This window comes from Urocitellus parryii, chromosome 15 (genome assembly GCF_045843805.1).
Source record: "Urocitellus parryii isolate mUroPar1 chromosome 15, mUroPar1.hap1, whole genome shotgun sequence".
In the NCBI taxonomy this organism is placed as follows: domain Eukaryota; kingdom Metazoa; phylum Chordata; class Mammalia; order Rodentia; family Sciuridae; genus Urocitellus; species Urocitellus parryii.
In genome coordinates, this window is record NC_135545.1 from 30,517,306 (window position 1) to 30,532,250 (window position 14,945).

At 35.9% G+C, this 14,945-nt stretch overlaps 1 protein-coding gene and 1 non-coding gene across 3 annotated transcripts in view; both read left to right on the forward strand.

The window, feature by feature from the left end:
- Fto (FTO alpha-ketoglutarate dependent dioxygenase) overlaps nt 1–14,945 on the forward strand; it is a 367,273-nt gene that overhangs the window by 112,912 nt on the left and 239,416 nt on the right. For both annotated transcript variants that reach the window (XM_026392270.2, XM_026392271.2), the window contains exon 4: nt 13,189–13,332. In XM_026392270.2, the coding sequence (XP_026248055.1) occupies nt 13,189–13,332 (144 nt within the window). The remainder of the gene's footprint in view (nt 1–13,188; nt 13,333–14,945) is intronic.
- Trnaa-ugc (transfer RNA alanine (anticodon UGC)) lies at nt 6,216–6,289 on the forward strand. The gene has a single exon. It is a non-coding gene; the product is annotated as a tRNA-Ala (tRNA).

The following is a 14,945-nucleotide window of genomic DNA, read 5'->3' on the forward strand; positions in this document are numbered from 1 at the left end:
AGAAAGAAATAGTTTCAGTGATATTGTCTTTATAAGAGAAACAATTCTTAAGATTTTTAATAGTGCCAAGTATCTCCTACATCTCCAGATATCCCATGAAAGGCCAAATGTTTCTTGTTGAGTATGTGATAGGCTCGAAAATAGGGACTTGGCAGTAATTTCCTTGGAACTCTAGGATTCCCATGATTCTCCTTTCTCTATTTGGGAAAAGTTGAATTTTCTTAAGGATGGAAATCTGGTCCCATAATTCTTGAATCTCTGTTTTGAAACAAGTAGCTCTATATTCGTTAGTGCATCACTGAGATCACAAAAAACTAGATTATAATTACAGCTAAGGGTTTTGGAGCACTCATAATCTTAAAAACATGTTGATAAAATTTAAGTTTTTCTGCACCTCTCAGCATCCTTAAGGTCTCAAAACTCATTTGATCTAGGTTTGTTTTATTACATCATGCTATAGTTTGCCAGTTATTTTTAACATCATTTATACTGCTCAGTTAAACTCACTCTGTCCTACAAATCACTTTTCCCCCCTGTGAAATTATTTATTCATTAATCGCTTTTGCCAAGAGTAGTTCTAGAAATTGAGTGTGTGACAGTGAACCCAATGGACAGAAATTCCTGCCCTCATTGATCTTTACATTCTAGCAAGAAGAGACAAAATAAGTAAGTAGGTTGTGCAACAAAAGTGGGGGAAAGGCTTGCAGTCTTACATCACAGAGTCAAGCAGGGCCTCATTCAGAAAGTAGCATTTGTGCAAAAACTAGAAGGAACAAGTCACGTGGAAATTTGACGGAAGGGAGAGAGGGGTCTAGTAGAGGGAACATGGAATGCAAATGAAACTCCACAGAACATGAGTGGGGTGTTTCAGAAGCAGCAGTGTGAACAGGATGGAGTATGACAAGGGGGAATCCAGACATGAAGACAGAGAGGCAGGGGTATGGAGGGCAGAAGGCGGGGCCTTGCCATGTCTAGTACAAAGTACCAGGCTTGTGCGTGGTGTCAGGTAAGGAACCACTGGAAAAAAGAAGAGTGGCAAAATTTCAATGCTAGTGAGAAAAGAAGACCAGCAATGACATTTGTTGCCATTTTCTAGAATTTTCTATAAATGGAATTACATATAGTTTATGATAAAATGTTTTTTTTTGTCTAGGTCCTTTTATTTAACATAATCATTTTGAGATTCATCCATGTTGTTGCTTGTATCAATAGTTCATCCCTTTTTTACTCTTCTTTATTATGATATATATATACACACACACACACACACACACACACACACACCCATATGTGTGACTTAGAATTATAATCATTTTTAAGTGTAGATTTCAGTAGCATTAAGTGCATTCACGTTGTCATGTCTCGGTCACCATTATCCATCTCCACAACTTTTTCATTGTCCTGTGCTGAAACTGTGGCCATTGAACCGTGACTCCCCAGCCACCTTCTCTTATCCCCTGGTAACCCTGTTCCACTTTCTGCCCTTCTGTATTTGACTACTCCAGGTTCCTCATATAAATGGAATCACACCACAGTTGTCCTTTTGCGTCAGGCTTTATTTCACTGAATATACCGTCTTCAAGGTTTGTCCATTTTATAGAGCGTATCAGTATTTCACTTATTATTAAGGTGAAAACTGATACTCTGTTGTTTGTTTATCCGTTTATCTATCAATGTTGTTTTCATCTTTGGCTGATGTGAATAATGCTCCAGTGTACATTAATTGCTTTCAGTTCTTGTGTATACACTGTACACGCAAGTGAAATTGCTGGACTAGATGGTAATTCTGCTCTCACTCTTTTGAGGAACTGCCCTACTATTTTCCCCAGCAAAATAGCACTATTTTACATTCCCACCAATAATGCACAAGAGTTCTTAATTGCTCTCCATTGAAGCCAGCACTTTTTATTTTCTGTCTTTTTTTTTTTTATTAGCCTTTCTATTGAGTGTGAAGAGTATCTCATTGGGGTTTCGGTGTACATTTTCCTAATATTTAATGATGTCGAGTATCCTTTCATATGTTTATTGGCCTTTTTTATATTTTCTCTGGAGAAATGTCTATTCACATCCTTTGCCTGTTTTCAAATTAGGGCTTTACAAGTTCTTTAAGTATTCTAGATATATCCCTTAATAGACATGTGATTTGCAAGAATGTGATTCTCTAAGAATGGCTGGATTTTTAATGATATCTTGGTATGATGGGCAAAGGGTAAGCAGGCAAATTGGAGTGGAACAGACTTTACTATTTATAGCATTAATTGGGTATTTGGATTCTGTACTATTGATTGACATAATTTGTATTGATATTAATTAGTTGTGGGCTCTTAGGCAAGTTACTTAAATTCTTTGTGATTATGTCTTTTCATGTGTGAAATAGTGATAAGTACAGTGCCCACCTCAGGATTGTTAGGATTAAATACAAGTATTTAACATAAAATGTAATGTATTTATATGTAAATAGCATATAAAGATAAGGACATAACCACAGTGTTTACCATGCAGTAAGCATTCAATAAGTGTTAGTTATTTTTAGTTTTTATTAAAATTTAGTACATTTGGGCTGGGGTTGTAGCTCAGTGGCAGAGTGCTTGCCTAGCATGTGTAAGGCACTGGGTTAGATCCTTAGCACCACATAAAAATGAAACAAATAAAGGCATGTTGTCCATCTACAGCTACAAATTTTTTTTTAAATTAGTACATTTATATAATTTTTTAAGTTGTTGAAAAAAAGTTTTTTTATATCTTAATTTATTTTTATGTGGTGCTCAGGATTGAACCCGGTGCCTCACACGTGTGAGGCCGGTGCTCTACCACTGAGCTACAACCCCAGCCCTGCATTTATATAATTTTTTAAAAGTCATATTTTAGGGCTGGGGATGTGGCTTAGGCGGTAGCGCGCTTGCCTGGTATGCGTGCGACCCGGGTTCGATCCTCAACACCACATACCAACAAAGATGTTGTGTCCGCCGAGAACTAAAAAATAAATATTAAAAAAAATTCTAAAAAAAAAAAAAAGTCATATTTTAATACTTTCTTTTTGAAAAGAAAATAACAGTTAATCCATGCCCCTCTCCTCAGTTCCACTTCCCTAGAGGTGGTCTTTCTCCTCTGTTTTTTCAGGTAGGGGATAATGTGCCTACATTGTTTTGAGAATTGTCTGTGAACTTCCTAATATGGAAGGTGAGGGTTTACTTAGTTTTCTTTCTCTCCCTGTCTGTGCATGCACACTCTTCTGATTTCCTTCTATTCTTATTGCAGATATTTTGTAATTTTGATTGTATTGGCATTCAGCCTTCATGTGCATGAACATGCTGTTCTGAGCTTGTAATAGTTTGTGATCAGTTGATCTTTTCTTGCCAACTTGTAATTTCTTCTTCTGTTAATACTGGTCTTGCTTTTTGTCTGTTTTTGATGTACTTAGGACCACTTAAATCCCAGACTCTCTACTAGTCATCTGAATCTCCTCTCAAGAGCTTCAGGACAGTTAGATCTTTTGTTGATTTGTTGTCTTGGAGAAATGTCTTCCAAAATTGTCTCATCTGTCTGGTCATGACTGATTGCCTTCTCTGCTGGATGACAGCAGCCCCTTTTAAATATCTCTCCTTCATAACCCATAGGTTTCTTTTTGCTTCTCTCTTATGGGTTCTTCAGACTCCTGCATTCTCTGTCATTCTATTTCCTTCTGTGTTTCTTTATTTTGGTGGAGTATGTCCTCAGTCACTCTTGAGAAAAAGTTCTTAGGAGGAAATTTTTGAGATCAAGTATATTTTGAATTATTTTTACCTTGACATATGTATAGACTTTGAATTTGAAAATCTTGGTGCGAAATAATTTTCCTTCAGAATTTCGAGGACATGGCGCTACTATTGTTCATCTTACTCCTATGGAGGATTCTGACTTTTCTTCATCTTTTATGTCAGTTTTTTTGGGGATTTTTTTTCTAATGTTTTACGACATTGAAGTGATATTTTTCATGTATTACGCTGGCATTTTGTAGGCTTTTCAATCTGGAAACACATGTGCTTCAATTGTGGAACATTTTCTTGAGTTACTTTGTCAAATATTTCTTCCTTCCCAATTTTCTCTTCTCTCTGGAATCCATATGATTTGGTTGTTGAATCTTCTCTTTTCTTACTTATTCCTTTATTTTCAATCTTTTTGAATATTTCAATAGATTCTGTAAGAGAAACTTTATCGTCTAATCTACTTAGTTTTTAAAAATTATTGACCTATAAGCCATAAATATTCAGCTTGGTAGATTGCCACTAAGTGAACATATCTGTTTACCTAGCTCTCCTATTAAGAAATAAAACATACACACATCTCAGAAGTCTTCTCTTCTAGTGTCTACTTCTCCCTAATAAATACTAAATAAATAATTATAAATAAAAAATAAATACTGTCCCAACTTCTAAAACTAGATCAAGTTTTATTCACATTTGAATTAAATTGGAAGCTCACTGAGGCATGATTTGCATCTTGATGCCTCTTTATATGTGCATAGAACAGAAAATGAGTATTTGGTGTCCAAAGTCAGAAAGTCTTTGTTGTTCTTGAGGAGTTTGTACTACTGGGCTACAGTGTAGACACTGACTAGTAACTCTTGATTTCTGCAACTGTAATCTCCATTCAGTTTTAGGATTCTGTTGGTAGCAAACAACTGGACCTAAAGAAACTTAATTTTAAAAGGTAAGGAATTTTCTCAATACTAGGATATTTCACTGGATTCAGGTGGACCTTGTTTTAACAATAATGATATAACCAGTTTCTAATGTCATCCCTTTTATTTTTTGGCTTTACTTTAGCTCCTGGCTTCCAAATGACTGCCCCTGTCTTTTGTGGCCATGGTCTTCCTTTTTGTAAGAAGTGGGATTGAGGGATCCCCCAGCGTGGTTCTGGTCTTCAGTATAGGTCTCTTCTTGTAGGTCTCCATCATTCCCTTTGCACCTTCCTGAGCTGCCCAAGGAACCTCATGAGCTCTGGTTTGGAGAATGTATTGTTTGAAAAGTGTCACTGCTTCTTTTCCTTATTTTATATTTGACTTCATCTAATATGATTTTGAAGCTTTAGCCAGGGGCCCTCAAAGCAATTTTTCTCTCCTTTCTCACTTCACTTTTCCCCCTAAGTCCATGAAACGTGATGTAATGAGGTTCTCCTATATATGTGAATATTTTTATCTTACATTTTTTTATCCCAAATGCTTAATCTGAAAACTGACAGAGCCAGACATCATGTTGAAGGGCTTTAGATTTTTTTTCCATAAAGAGTTTTCAATATTTCGCCTAAAATCCCAGAAAACTTATAATTAATTTTACAATTTATCTCTGTCAAGGGACTTCATTTGTCCTGAATTGCCTGTTTCCAGGCAGCTGAAAGCAGCTTCTTGTTATAGAGTCTGAGTTGGGATTGATATTTTTTTCCCCCTTCAAACTTTTCTAAATTCTCTGCATTTCTTCAGACCATTCATTCTTGGGTAGCTGAGAAAGGAGCATATACCGTATCAGCAGCAGGCTTCTCTCCTTTTCCATCTTAGTCCATCAAGGAAAGCATTTTATAAATTGTAGAATTTCGGTAGGGAGCCTTCTCCTTGGGTACCCTTTCTAGCTTAGGGATATAGCTGTTCTAAGTGCTTCCTCAGTGCTCTCCAGCTTATGCACAACCCATTTGTCATTGCTTTGGGAACTGGTCCAGAAAAAAAGTACACCAAGTCTGCCCATGAAGTTTGGGCTTTCCCAGAGGTCATTCTCAAAAGCAGATGTGACCTGTGAGAAAGTCTTCAGTGTCTGTGGCTTTCTGTATAAATCCAGCTTCCTTACTGTGGTTCCCCAAATCCTCCATGTCCTGGTCTCTCCCTGATTTTTCAGCATCTTCTCCTATGAATCCATGTTCTTCATGTGGCCCTCTTGCAATCCATAATGGATTCTGTTTTCGTACACACACCATTCCATTTTTCTTCTAATGTGTCTTTTCAACCTTTCATCTTTCTCTTTTACCTTCTGTCTCCCTCCAGTTTTTAAAATAGACCTCATCCCAGACAATGGACTGTAACAGATTAGTACTGGCCAAGAAGACAGCATTAGGCTGAGCCTAATGGTGTCTACCAGCTGGGCACCTTTAACTTTTGAGTTTCTCTTGCTTCCAGATCTGGAACATGGATAGGAAAGGATTGCTGTGTAAACCCCTCCGGGTATGGAATCAAGGAAATAGAGAGGGCTGGGGATGTAGCTCAGTTGGGAGAGTGCTTGCCTTGCATGCACAAGGCCCTGGGTTCAATCCCCAGCATCACACACATACCAAAAAAAAAAAAAAAAAAAAAAAAAAATCCAAAAAGGAAATAGAGAATATAATTGTAAAATAGAGTCTTAGAAGTCTTATCTCTTGACCAAGAAAAGGTCAAGAAATGGGCCAAAATTTGTGATGAATGTATACTTATATAAGAGAGAGATTATACTGTATTGGCATACAGTTTCACTTAAGCATATTGTTAAATATGGTACACTTTTTTTTTGTAATGTATCTTATTTGATTAGCATTGTAATCTCTACTGTCATGCTATGGCTTCTGTCTTTGTTTCCTCTATAACTGGTTGCATATAACTTTATAAATGTAAACCAAATATTGGATGGCATGTATCCTTAATTAAATTGAATACATTTTTTCCCTCAGAAACTAGTTAGCATAAAAGATTTAAACTATTTTCGCTTTGGGAAGTTCTGGACATTTTAAACTTGACTTGAAAACTTCGTGTTCTTTTGTATTTTGTCACATCGTTTACTTCTCTAACAGTTTGGTTAATGGGAGCTGGGAATGTACTAAACACACCGAGCCACTTAAAATCCTTCCAATTTTACTGAGGCTTAAAGGCAAGCAGGGACCCATTGCCTCTGCTTGTTTCCAAAATAACATGGGGCAAGAGTAATCAGTTGCAGTTGCTATAGATAATTACAAGTTGATTTCACTGAGAAAGTGAGCAGCACTATACTTACGTAATAAAAAATTTATCAGACCTACAACTTCTCTCCTTCCTATGGAGCCCAAGGGGGGAAAACCCTCAACAAAACATCATTTTAATGAGCACATTTCAAAGGTGCTGGATTTATGGGAGACATCGGGAAACACTGATTGCAATTGCTGTCTCTGATTGTCGTTCAGAGTTTATTGGTGCCAGATTGAGAAGAGTGCCAAGATGAAAATGAGAGGGAAAGTAGTCAACCAGCCTGTTAGCCTCTAAAGATAGCCACTGACTAGAAAATCCATACTCAGTGGCGTTAAAACCACCCAAAACCCACTGACTGTGTAGTTTGAAGAATCATTTATTTTTAAAGTTATCATTGAAATATTTGTTTATCTTGTGTCATTTGCTATGTCCATTGTTATTTGGGCCTTGGAGTCTGACAAATAAAAACATGATTTCTCAGATCACTATTCTTTTGCTAAATTGATCTGGGTATCTACTAATTTTAGCATTGATTTTTTATTATGTTGTATGGTGTTATTAGTCATATTACACCATTATTTGGCCTCAGCTTTCACATTAATTATAAATATGAAGACTTGAAGAGATTGGCAAGTGTTTTCTGTAAAGGGGTGAATAATAAATATTTTCAGCATTGTAGGTCTTGTAGTTTATGTTTTAGCTACTCAACCTTTGCTGTCATGTGGGAAAACAGCCACAGTATGTAAAAGAGGAGCATGACTATGTTCCAGTTAAACTTTATTGACAAAAGCAGGTCATAGGCCCAGTTTGCCTGTGGGCTCTGTGTCCCAGCTCCAGAGCAGGTTCACAGATGTTTCTGTAGGGTGCAGGCAGGGACCACAGATGAGTGAAGTGAATTTGCTGATTGAGGACAGTTTGCCTTGTCTGAAGGGGGCAGCTTCTTCTTACCTATAGCCATTTGTGGCTGGTTCATGAATGCCAGATCTTGTAATTCAAGAAGAGCTGGGAATTTGGATTTTTATGCAGAGTACTTTTATCAGTTGCTACCAATTTAGATTTCTTAAGGAAATACAGAACAAGTAAAGCTACATACCTTTGTGAGTTCTGTTCTGCTTTGCAGTCTCTAGTATAACAACTTCTGGTATTTTCCAGTGCTATGCATAACACTGTCTGTAACTGTGTGTTATGTATAAAAAGGAACTGCAGGAAGAATGCCATCAGACTTGGACAGCAACTGTGTAGTGCAGATACTGCCATGGACCCTTTTAGTGTCCATGACGGACACCAGTAATTGATTATACCACTCTTTCCACCTAAGCCTGGAGAAAGTTTTGAAATCTTCTCTACTAGGGCTCAAAAAACCTACAATCAACAAATCAACCATGTCCCCTAATGTGTAAGGTGTTTGTCATCTCTATTCCAGAGGATCCTTTTTTTTTTAAATTATAAAGTTGGTCTCTATTAAGCATACACTCTACATTTTAAGAGAGACATGAACATGCTCCCAGAGGATCCTTTTTAAAAAAATATTTATTTTTTAGTTGTAATTGGACACAATACCTTTATTTTATTTATTTTTATGTGGTGCTGAGGATTGAACCCAGAACCTCGCACATGCTAGCAAGTGCTATTCCACTGACCTACAACCCCAGCGCCCAGAGGATTCTTTTAAAAATATTTTTGGAGTTAACATAGGAGATGGCTTTGGACTATATGACGATATTTTTAAAGAAAGTATCTAATTAAAAGATACTAAATTTCTTGAGAAAAAATATCTAAGAAAGAAGAACAAATATGAAAAAGGATGCGATTCTATTAATATGGCAGCATTAGATTTTAGATTCAAACTGAAGAATACACACTGTGGGATGTGTCCTTAAAAGTCATTCAGCAGCATTCCTCTCTTGCAGGGACCCATGAAACTTGGATTTTCTGGTCTGTACTTTTTCATCATGCTTTAGCGCAAAGTAATGTGAATGAATAGTCATAAAGGGGAATTCCACTTTCCCCCTACTTTCCTTTAGTGCATTTGGCCCTTATAAATATTACTCTAGAGGAAGATGTTCAGAATCTAGGGAGTCTGTCTATTGGGGTGCATGCACTTTTGGAGTGTTTATGTGGTGTTTATATGTGACGTGTACATGACTTAGCCTAAATAAAACATGCTTTGTTTTTCATTTTAACTGCATAAAACTTAGTATCATCTTGTCTTCTCTCATTACTTATTACAATACCCTCTGCCAATCTAAACACTCTTGTCTTTCAGGATTCACCTTCTCCTTGAATTCTGCTCTAAGCATTCTAACCCTTGTTGAACCTCCCTCTAAACCACTTTAGAGTTGAGGCTTGTACTAGTTTAACAGCAGTGTTGTGCTTTATTTTGTTCTTTAGTTTGAGGTATTTTCATATTTTCTTATCTGTGGTCTTAACTTAGTAAGGACTGTGAATGGTGGAATTGAAAGAACATTTTGTTTAAAGCAAGCAATTAGTACCAGTGTTCATTGAATGCCTTCGATGTGCCAATCACTAGGGCTCTAAATTTCGATGAAATAGAAGCAGAGACCTTTCTCTTGAAGACTAAAGTCTAGTAGAGCAGTTTCAAGTCTTATGGAATTTAAATTTTAAATGTCCCCTTAATAGTAATCACTGACCCTTATTTATAGTTCCAGTAGAAGGAGGGCTTCATGGGGACATAGCTCTTTATTTCAGTCATCTATGTCCCAAGTTCTTGGAACAGTGCTTAGTATCTAGCAAGTGCTTAATAAATACTTTTTTGATGGACTTAAAAAAGTTTTTAGGTTGGGCCATTCCTGCAAGACTGAGTATAGACAATTGTAATGTTCACTTTCTACCTCTTCAGTGTGTGTCTTCTGCTCTTGTTCCCAGAAAAATCATTCCTGAAATTCCTTCCAGAAATATATGCACTGTATTTTTTATACAAATTATAGTCATTTAGTTTTTTTTCTTAAAATTATATTAATTCCATATCAACATTTAGTCATACTATTGTTATTGGCTACATAATATTTCATTGTCTGGACATAGCATAATTTATTTAACCAGAAACCTTTGATGGACATTTAAACTGTTTCTCATCTTTTGTTCTTATAAACTGTATAATAAATAAACAGTGCTATAATAAATAATATGCAAGCATTATTTATTATTTAACAACCTCTGAAAGTAGGAATTTTAGTGTGTATTTTTAAAAGTGAAATTATTTTTTAAAAATTTTTTGGTAGTTGTAGATGAATGGAATGCCTTTATTTTATTTGTTTATTTTTATGTGGTGCTGTGGATCAAACCTAGTTATCAAACCTAGTTCCTCACGCATGTTAGGCAAGCGCTCTGCCACTGAGCTATGGCCCCAGCCCCAAAGCGGAATTCTTATAAGGGACAAAGGCTTTGTGCTTTTTTGTAATTTTCATATGAATTGCAAAATTGACCTCTACAGAATGTGAGTGTGCCATTTTGTTACACTCTTACTAACTGTATTTTTCAAAGTGTGAAAAAAAACAACAAAGGCACAAAGTCTTTTTTGATTTGATAGGTGAAAAATAGCTCTTGTGGATTAATTTGCATTTCTTTTATATGAATGAATTGAAACATCTTTTTATATGTATTTATGAGCTTGTTTTATTTTCTTGTGTGTATATGGGGGGGTGGTGGTGGTGCTTAGGTTCAGCCCAGGGTCTTGCATGTGCTAGGCAAATGCTGCACCACTGAACTACACCCCCAGCCTCCAGTTTTGTTTCCCTTATAAGTTCTGTCTTCATAACATTTGCCCGTTTTCCTGCTGAACCTAATCCTGTCACTGTGTAGGAATTCTATATATTAAGACAAACATCGGTTGGCTATTTTCACTTGTTTATATTTCCATGTATACAGTAGTCCCTCCTTACTTGCAGTTCAGTTTCTGTGGTTTTAGTTACCTATTGTGAACTGTTGTCTGAAACTACTCAAGGAAGATTCCAGAAATAATTCACAGTTTGCATCCCCTTTCTCTGAATAGCATGAAGCAGTCTCATGCTGTGCACTCTGTCCAGCCCAGGATGCAGGTGGTCCCTTTGTCCAGGTGTGTACGACACCTGCTCATTAGTCACTTAGTGGCTCTGTTGTCACATCAGCTTCCCTATAGTGAAGTGCTTCTGTTCAGGTGACCCTTATTTTACTTACTAATGACCCCAACACACAAGAATAGTGATACTGACATTTGGACATGTCAAAGAAAAGCATCAAGTGCTTCCTTAGTGAAAAAGTGAAAATATGATTAGATATTTTGGGATATATAGAGAGCACATTCATATACATTTTATTATATTATTATAATGGTTCTATTTTATTGTTATTTTAATTTCCTAATATGATTAATTTATAAATTATATTTTATCATAGACATGTATATATAGAAAGAAACCAGTATATACAGGATTTAGTACTACCCATAGTTTCAGGTAAACACTGGAGCATTGAAGTATATCCCCTGTGGATGAGGAGGGACTACTGTATTATAGAACCATCTTGTTTAGTTACTAACCCCACTCACCTAAAACACTATCTTGTTGATCTTTCTTTTGATTAAGTCTAATATGCAGGTAGATTTAAGCCAGTGTGGTGGCCCATACCTATAATCCCAGCTACTTGAGAGGCTGAGGCAGGAAGATCACACATTTGAGGTTAGGTGGGTCAATTTGGTGAGACCTTCCCTCAAAATTAAAAAAACAAAACAAAAAGGTGTGGCTTAGTGGTAGTATGCAAACTTAGTATGCATGAAGCCCTGGGTTCCATCTCTAGCAAACAAACAAACAAAGTGGTGGATATTTAGGGAGAACTGACTTTTTCACAATGTTCTGCCTTATTTTCCTAGAATATAGTGTATCTTTACATCTTTTAAATCTTCGTTTTTGCTCTTTAGTAACATGAACATAAGAATCTTACTCGATATTTCTATATATGTTTTTTTATAAGTGAGATGTTTGTTTATATTTTTGAAGTTACTAATTAGTGTGATTTGATTTTGTACCTAGCATATTTTGGTACTGGGGATTTAACCCAGGAATGCTTGACCACTGAACTATATTACCAGCCCTTTTTGTTTTTGATTTTGAGGCAGGGTCTTACTAAATTGCTGAGTGTGGCCTTGAACTTGTAATATTCCTGCCTCATCCTCCCAGGCCATTGGGATTATAGGCATGAGCCATCATGCCCTGCCAGCATATATCTCTTATTTTGTCTAATTAGGGCTGCTTTGTTAGGCAGTTTCAGAAGGTACCATCATGTTGGCCATTCCTTTAGAATAATGATGAGTCTAGTTCTGTACTTTGGCAATGTTCCTGATGTTTCTCTATTAAAATATGGTGCTGGCTTTGGGATTGAGACAGAGCTATAGTTTATCATGGTCAAAAAATATCTACTTATTCTTATTTTATTGAGATTTTCATCATGAAAGGCTATTGTATTTCATCAGTTATTTTTGTTACCAGAATGATAACTCATAATTTGTTTTGTTTTGTTTCCATCTATGAATATGATGAATTTTAAGTTAAGTTTTTAGCTATTTAGCTATCATTCTATTCCCAAAATAAGTTTTACTTAGTATTGGGATTTTATTCTTTTAATATGCTGCTAGCTTTGGATGCTATTTTCTAATATTTGGAAATTTTACGTTGATTTTCGGGTGTGAGATCAGTTTTTGTAGGTGTGTGTTTTCCTTATGAGTTTTGACACATATTATTTTATTTCCACAAAAAGAATTTGGAAGCTTTCATTTTCCTATGCTCTTAAACAATTTAAATACCATTGAAATTACCCATTCCTTAATTGTTTAGCAGTGAATTCTTTGAAAGTGTCTTGGCCTGTGTTTCCCTGAGAGAGAGTTCTTTGACACTTTCCTCTACCTTCTATGGTTTGTTTAGCTCTTCTGCTTTTTCTGGAATTAATTTTGGTAGTTAAAATCTTCCTAAAAAAATAGCCCTTTATCAGATTTACTAACTTACTTGCTTTAAATTAAAAAAAAATAAGAGTTCATCTCTCTGAATATCAGTGGTTATTTCCTCATTATTTTATTTAAAGTTTTTTGATGAAAAACAATTGTCATGCTGAAAAATATGAACAAAATGTATGTACTTCATTAATAACCATATTCTATTAAAATTTAATTATTTTTAAGATTATGATTGTAAAGCTCAGAAGTTTAGATTAAACATATATATATATTTTTTTTCCTGATCATTTTCTCCTCTTTTTAACAGGTTCTGAAGATGAGAGTGATGATGATTCTAATTTCGAAGGCAGAGATCCTGATACTTGGCATGTTGGTTTTAAGATCTCGTGGGACATAGAGACACCTGGTTTGGCAATTCCCCTTCACCAAGGAGACTGCTATTTTATGCTTGGTAATCTTAGACTCAAACTTATATTTACACTCTAGTCTAAGTGTAGATTATTAGGTGTATATTTAGAATGTGTCTTTTGAAGTAAAATTTTTAATGTTAGTATTTTGAATTAATAATGAAACTTACCTATGAGAACATATATCAAGTGTGTTTTTTTATCAATACTGCTCAGTTTTGAAAAGTTGCTTTTCTTTTTATTCCAACTATTTAGCCTATTTGTAGTTTTCAAATGTGCTAAACAGTTTTCAGGATTCTTCATCAGAGGTGGTAAGTCATCCAAATCAACTTATTAGTATGACTTTTAAAAACACTCCCCTGTCTGAGATTTTAGTACTGAGAAGATTTTTTTCTAGCGTTGTAGTTAATTTCTTCTCAGGGACATCTAGTGGGACTACAGCGTCTTTCTTTCCCCCTGTCATTTAGTTCTTTGGCAAATAATATTTCAGCTGTGGGTTAGGCTAAGTGAACCTATGGGGTTCAATGGGCTTTGTTTTTTGATGCTTTACTTGACATTTTTGGAATGCTCTTTTTTTTTTTTTTTTTTTTGTGGGTCTCTGTGTTCCAGTGCTCAGTGTGCAGATATCCATTTTTACTCACCAAAGCTTCTCAGGGTTTTATTCTCTCCTAGCTTCTTATTATTCAAAGTTTATCTCACTCCTCTCTGCCTGGAGAAATCTACTGAGACATTGGTTTGGGAGGTAGGAAGAACCAGGGCTCAAGCCTAGTGTTTATGGCAAGAATTAACTCCCAGTTAGTTGGATATTGGCTACTGGGTAAGGTTGTGGAGAGATATTGGAGTTGCATAAATCTTGATCCTTGCTTTCAGAGTTTGGAATATCTCTTTACCATTTTCCAAATTTCAGTTCCTTTACATCAACTTCCAGGTTCTTGCCATATCCACCTGCTACTTGTACTTTTTCTTTTAATGCATTATTTCTCTCTAAATAAGCTATTTTTTCTTTCACCCAAATAAATTGATTTTAGAAGGAGATTTTATATCACTATTTTAAATGGAAAGCACATATCACTTGGCATAACTAGAAGGATTTCATAAATGTAAAATAGAGAAACCAAAGCAGTGTTAAGTGCCTGCTGCTTTTCTTTGCTGGAAATCTGGAGTCTGAGTCCTGTTCTGTCTTTGTTAAAAAGGGAGTTTAGTAACTGTTAGAGAAGTGTTAATTATGTACTGGTACCAGTCTAGGACTTTTTCCTTAATGTCTGTAGAAGGATTGGAACGTGATTATGTAGGGATTCTTTTGCACAGCGTGAGTTAATGGTACTTAATGCTGTATTCCTTTACCTCTTAATTCTTCTCATGAGGTGGCGATTCCTGCTTTGGTTGAACACTGGTTTTAATCTCTGCTTTTCCATTTTCTTGTTGCATTGCAGTTTACAGATCAGTTTCTATAAGCAATCTGAGTCTCCAGTCATCCCAAGGAAGGTGGCAGAAATAGTTCTTTTCTTAAGTAATTTGCCCAAGGTCACTCCATTAGTAAGAAGCAGAAGAGGGACCAGGACGGGTTGCAGGCTCCATCCATTTGCCGTGCTCTTTGTACTCTAAATGGGACCATTTTGACTGACTCAATACACTGAAATCTTGGTCTGGAAAATTT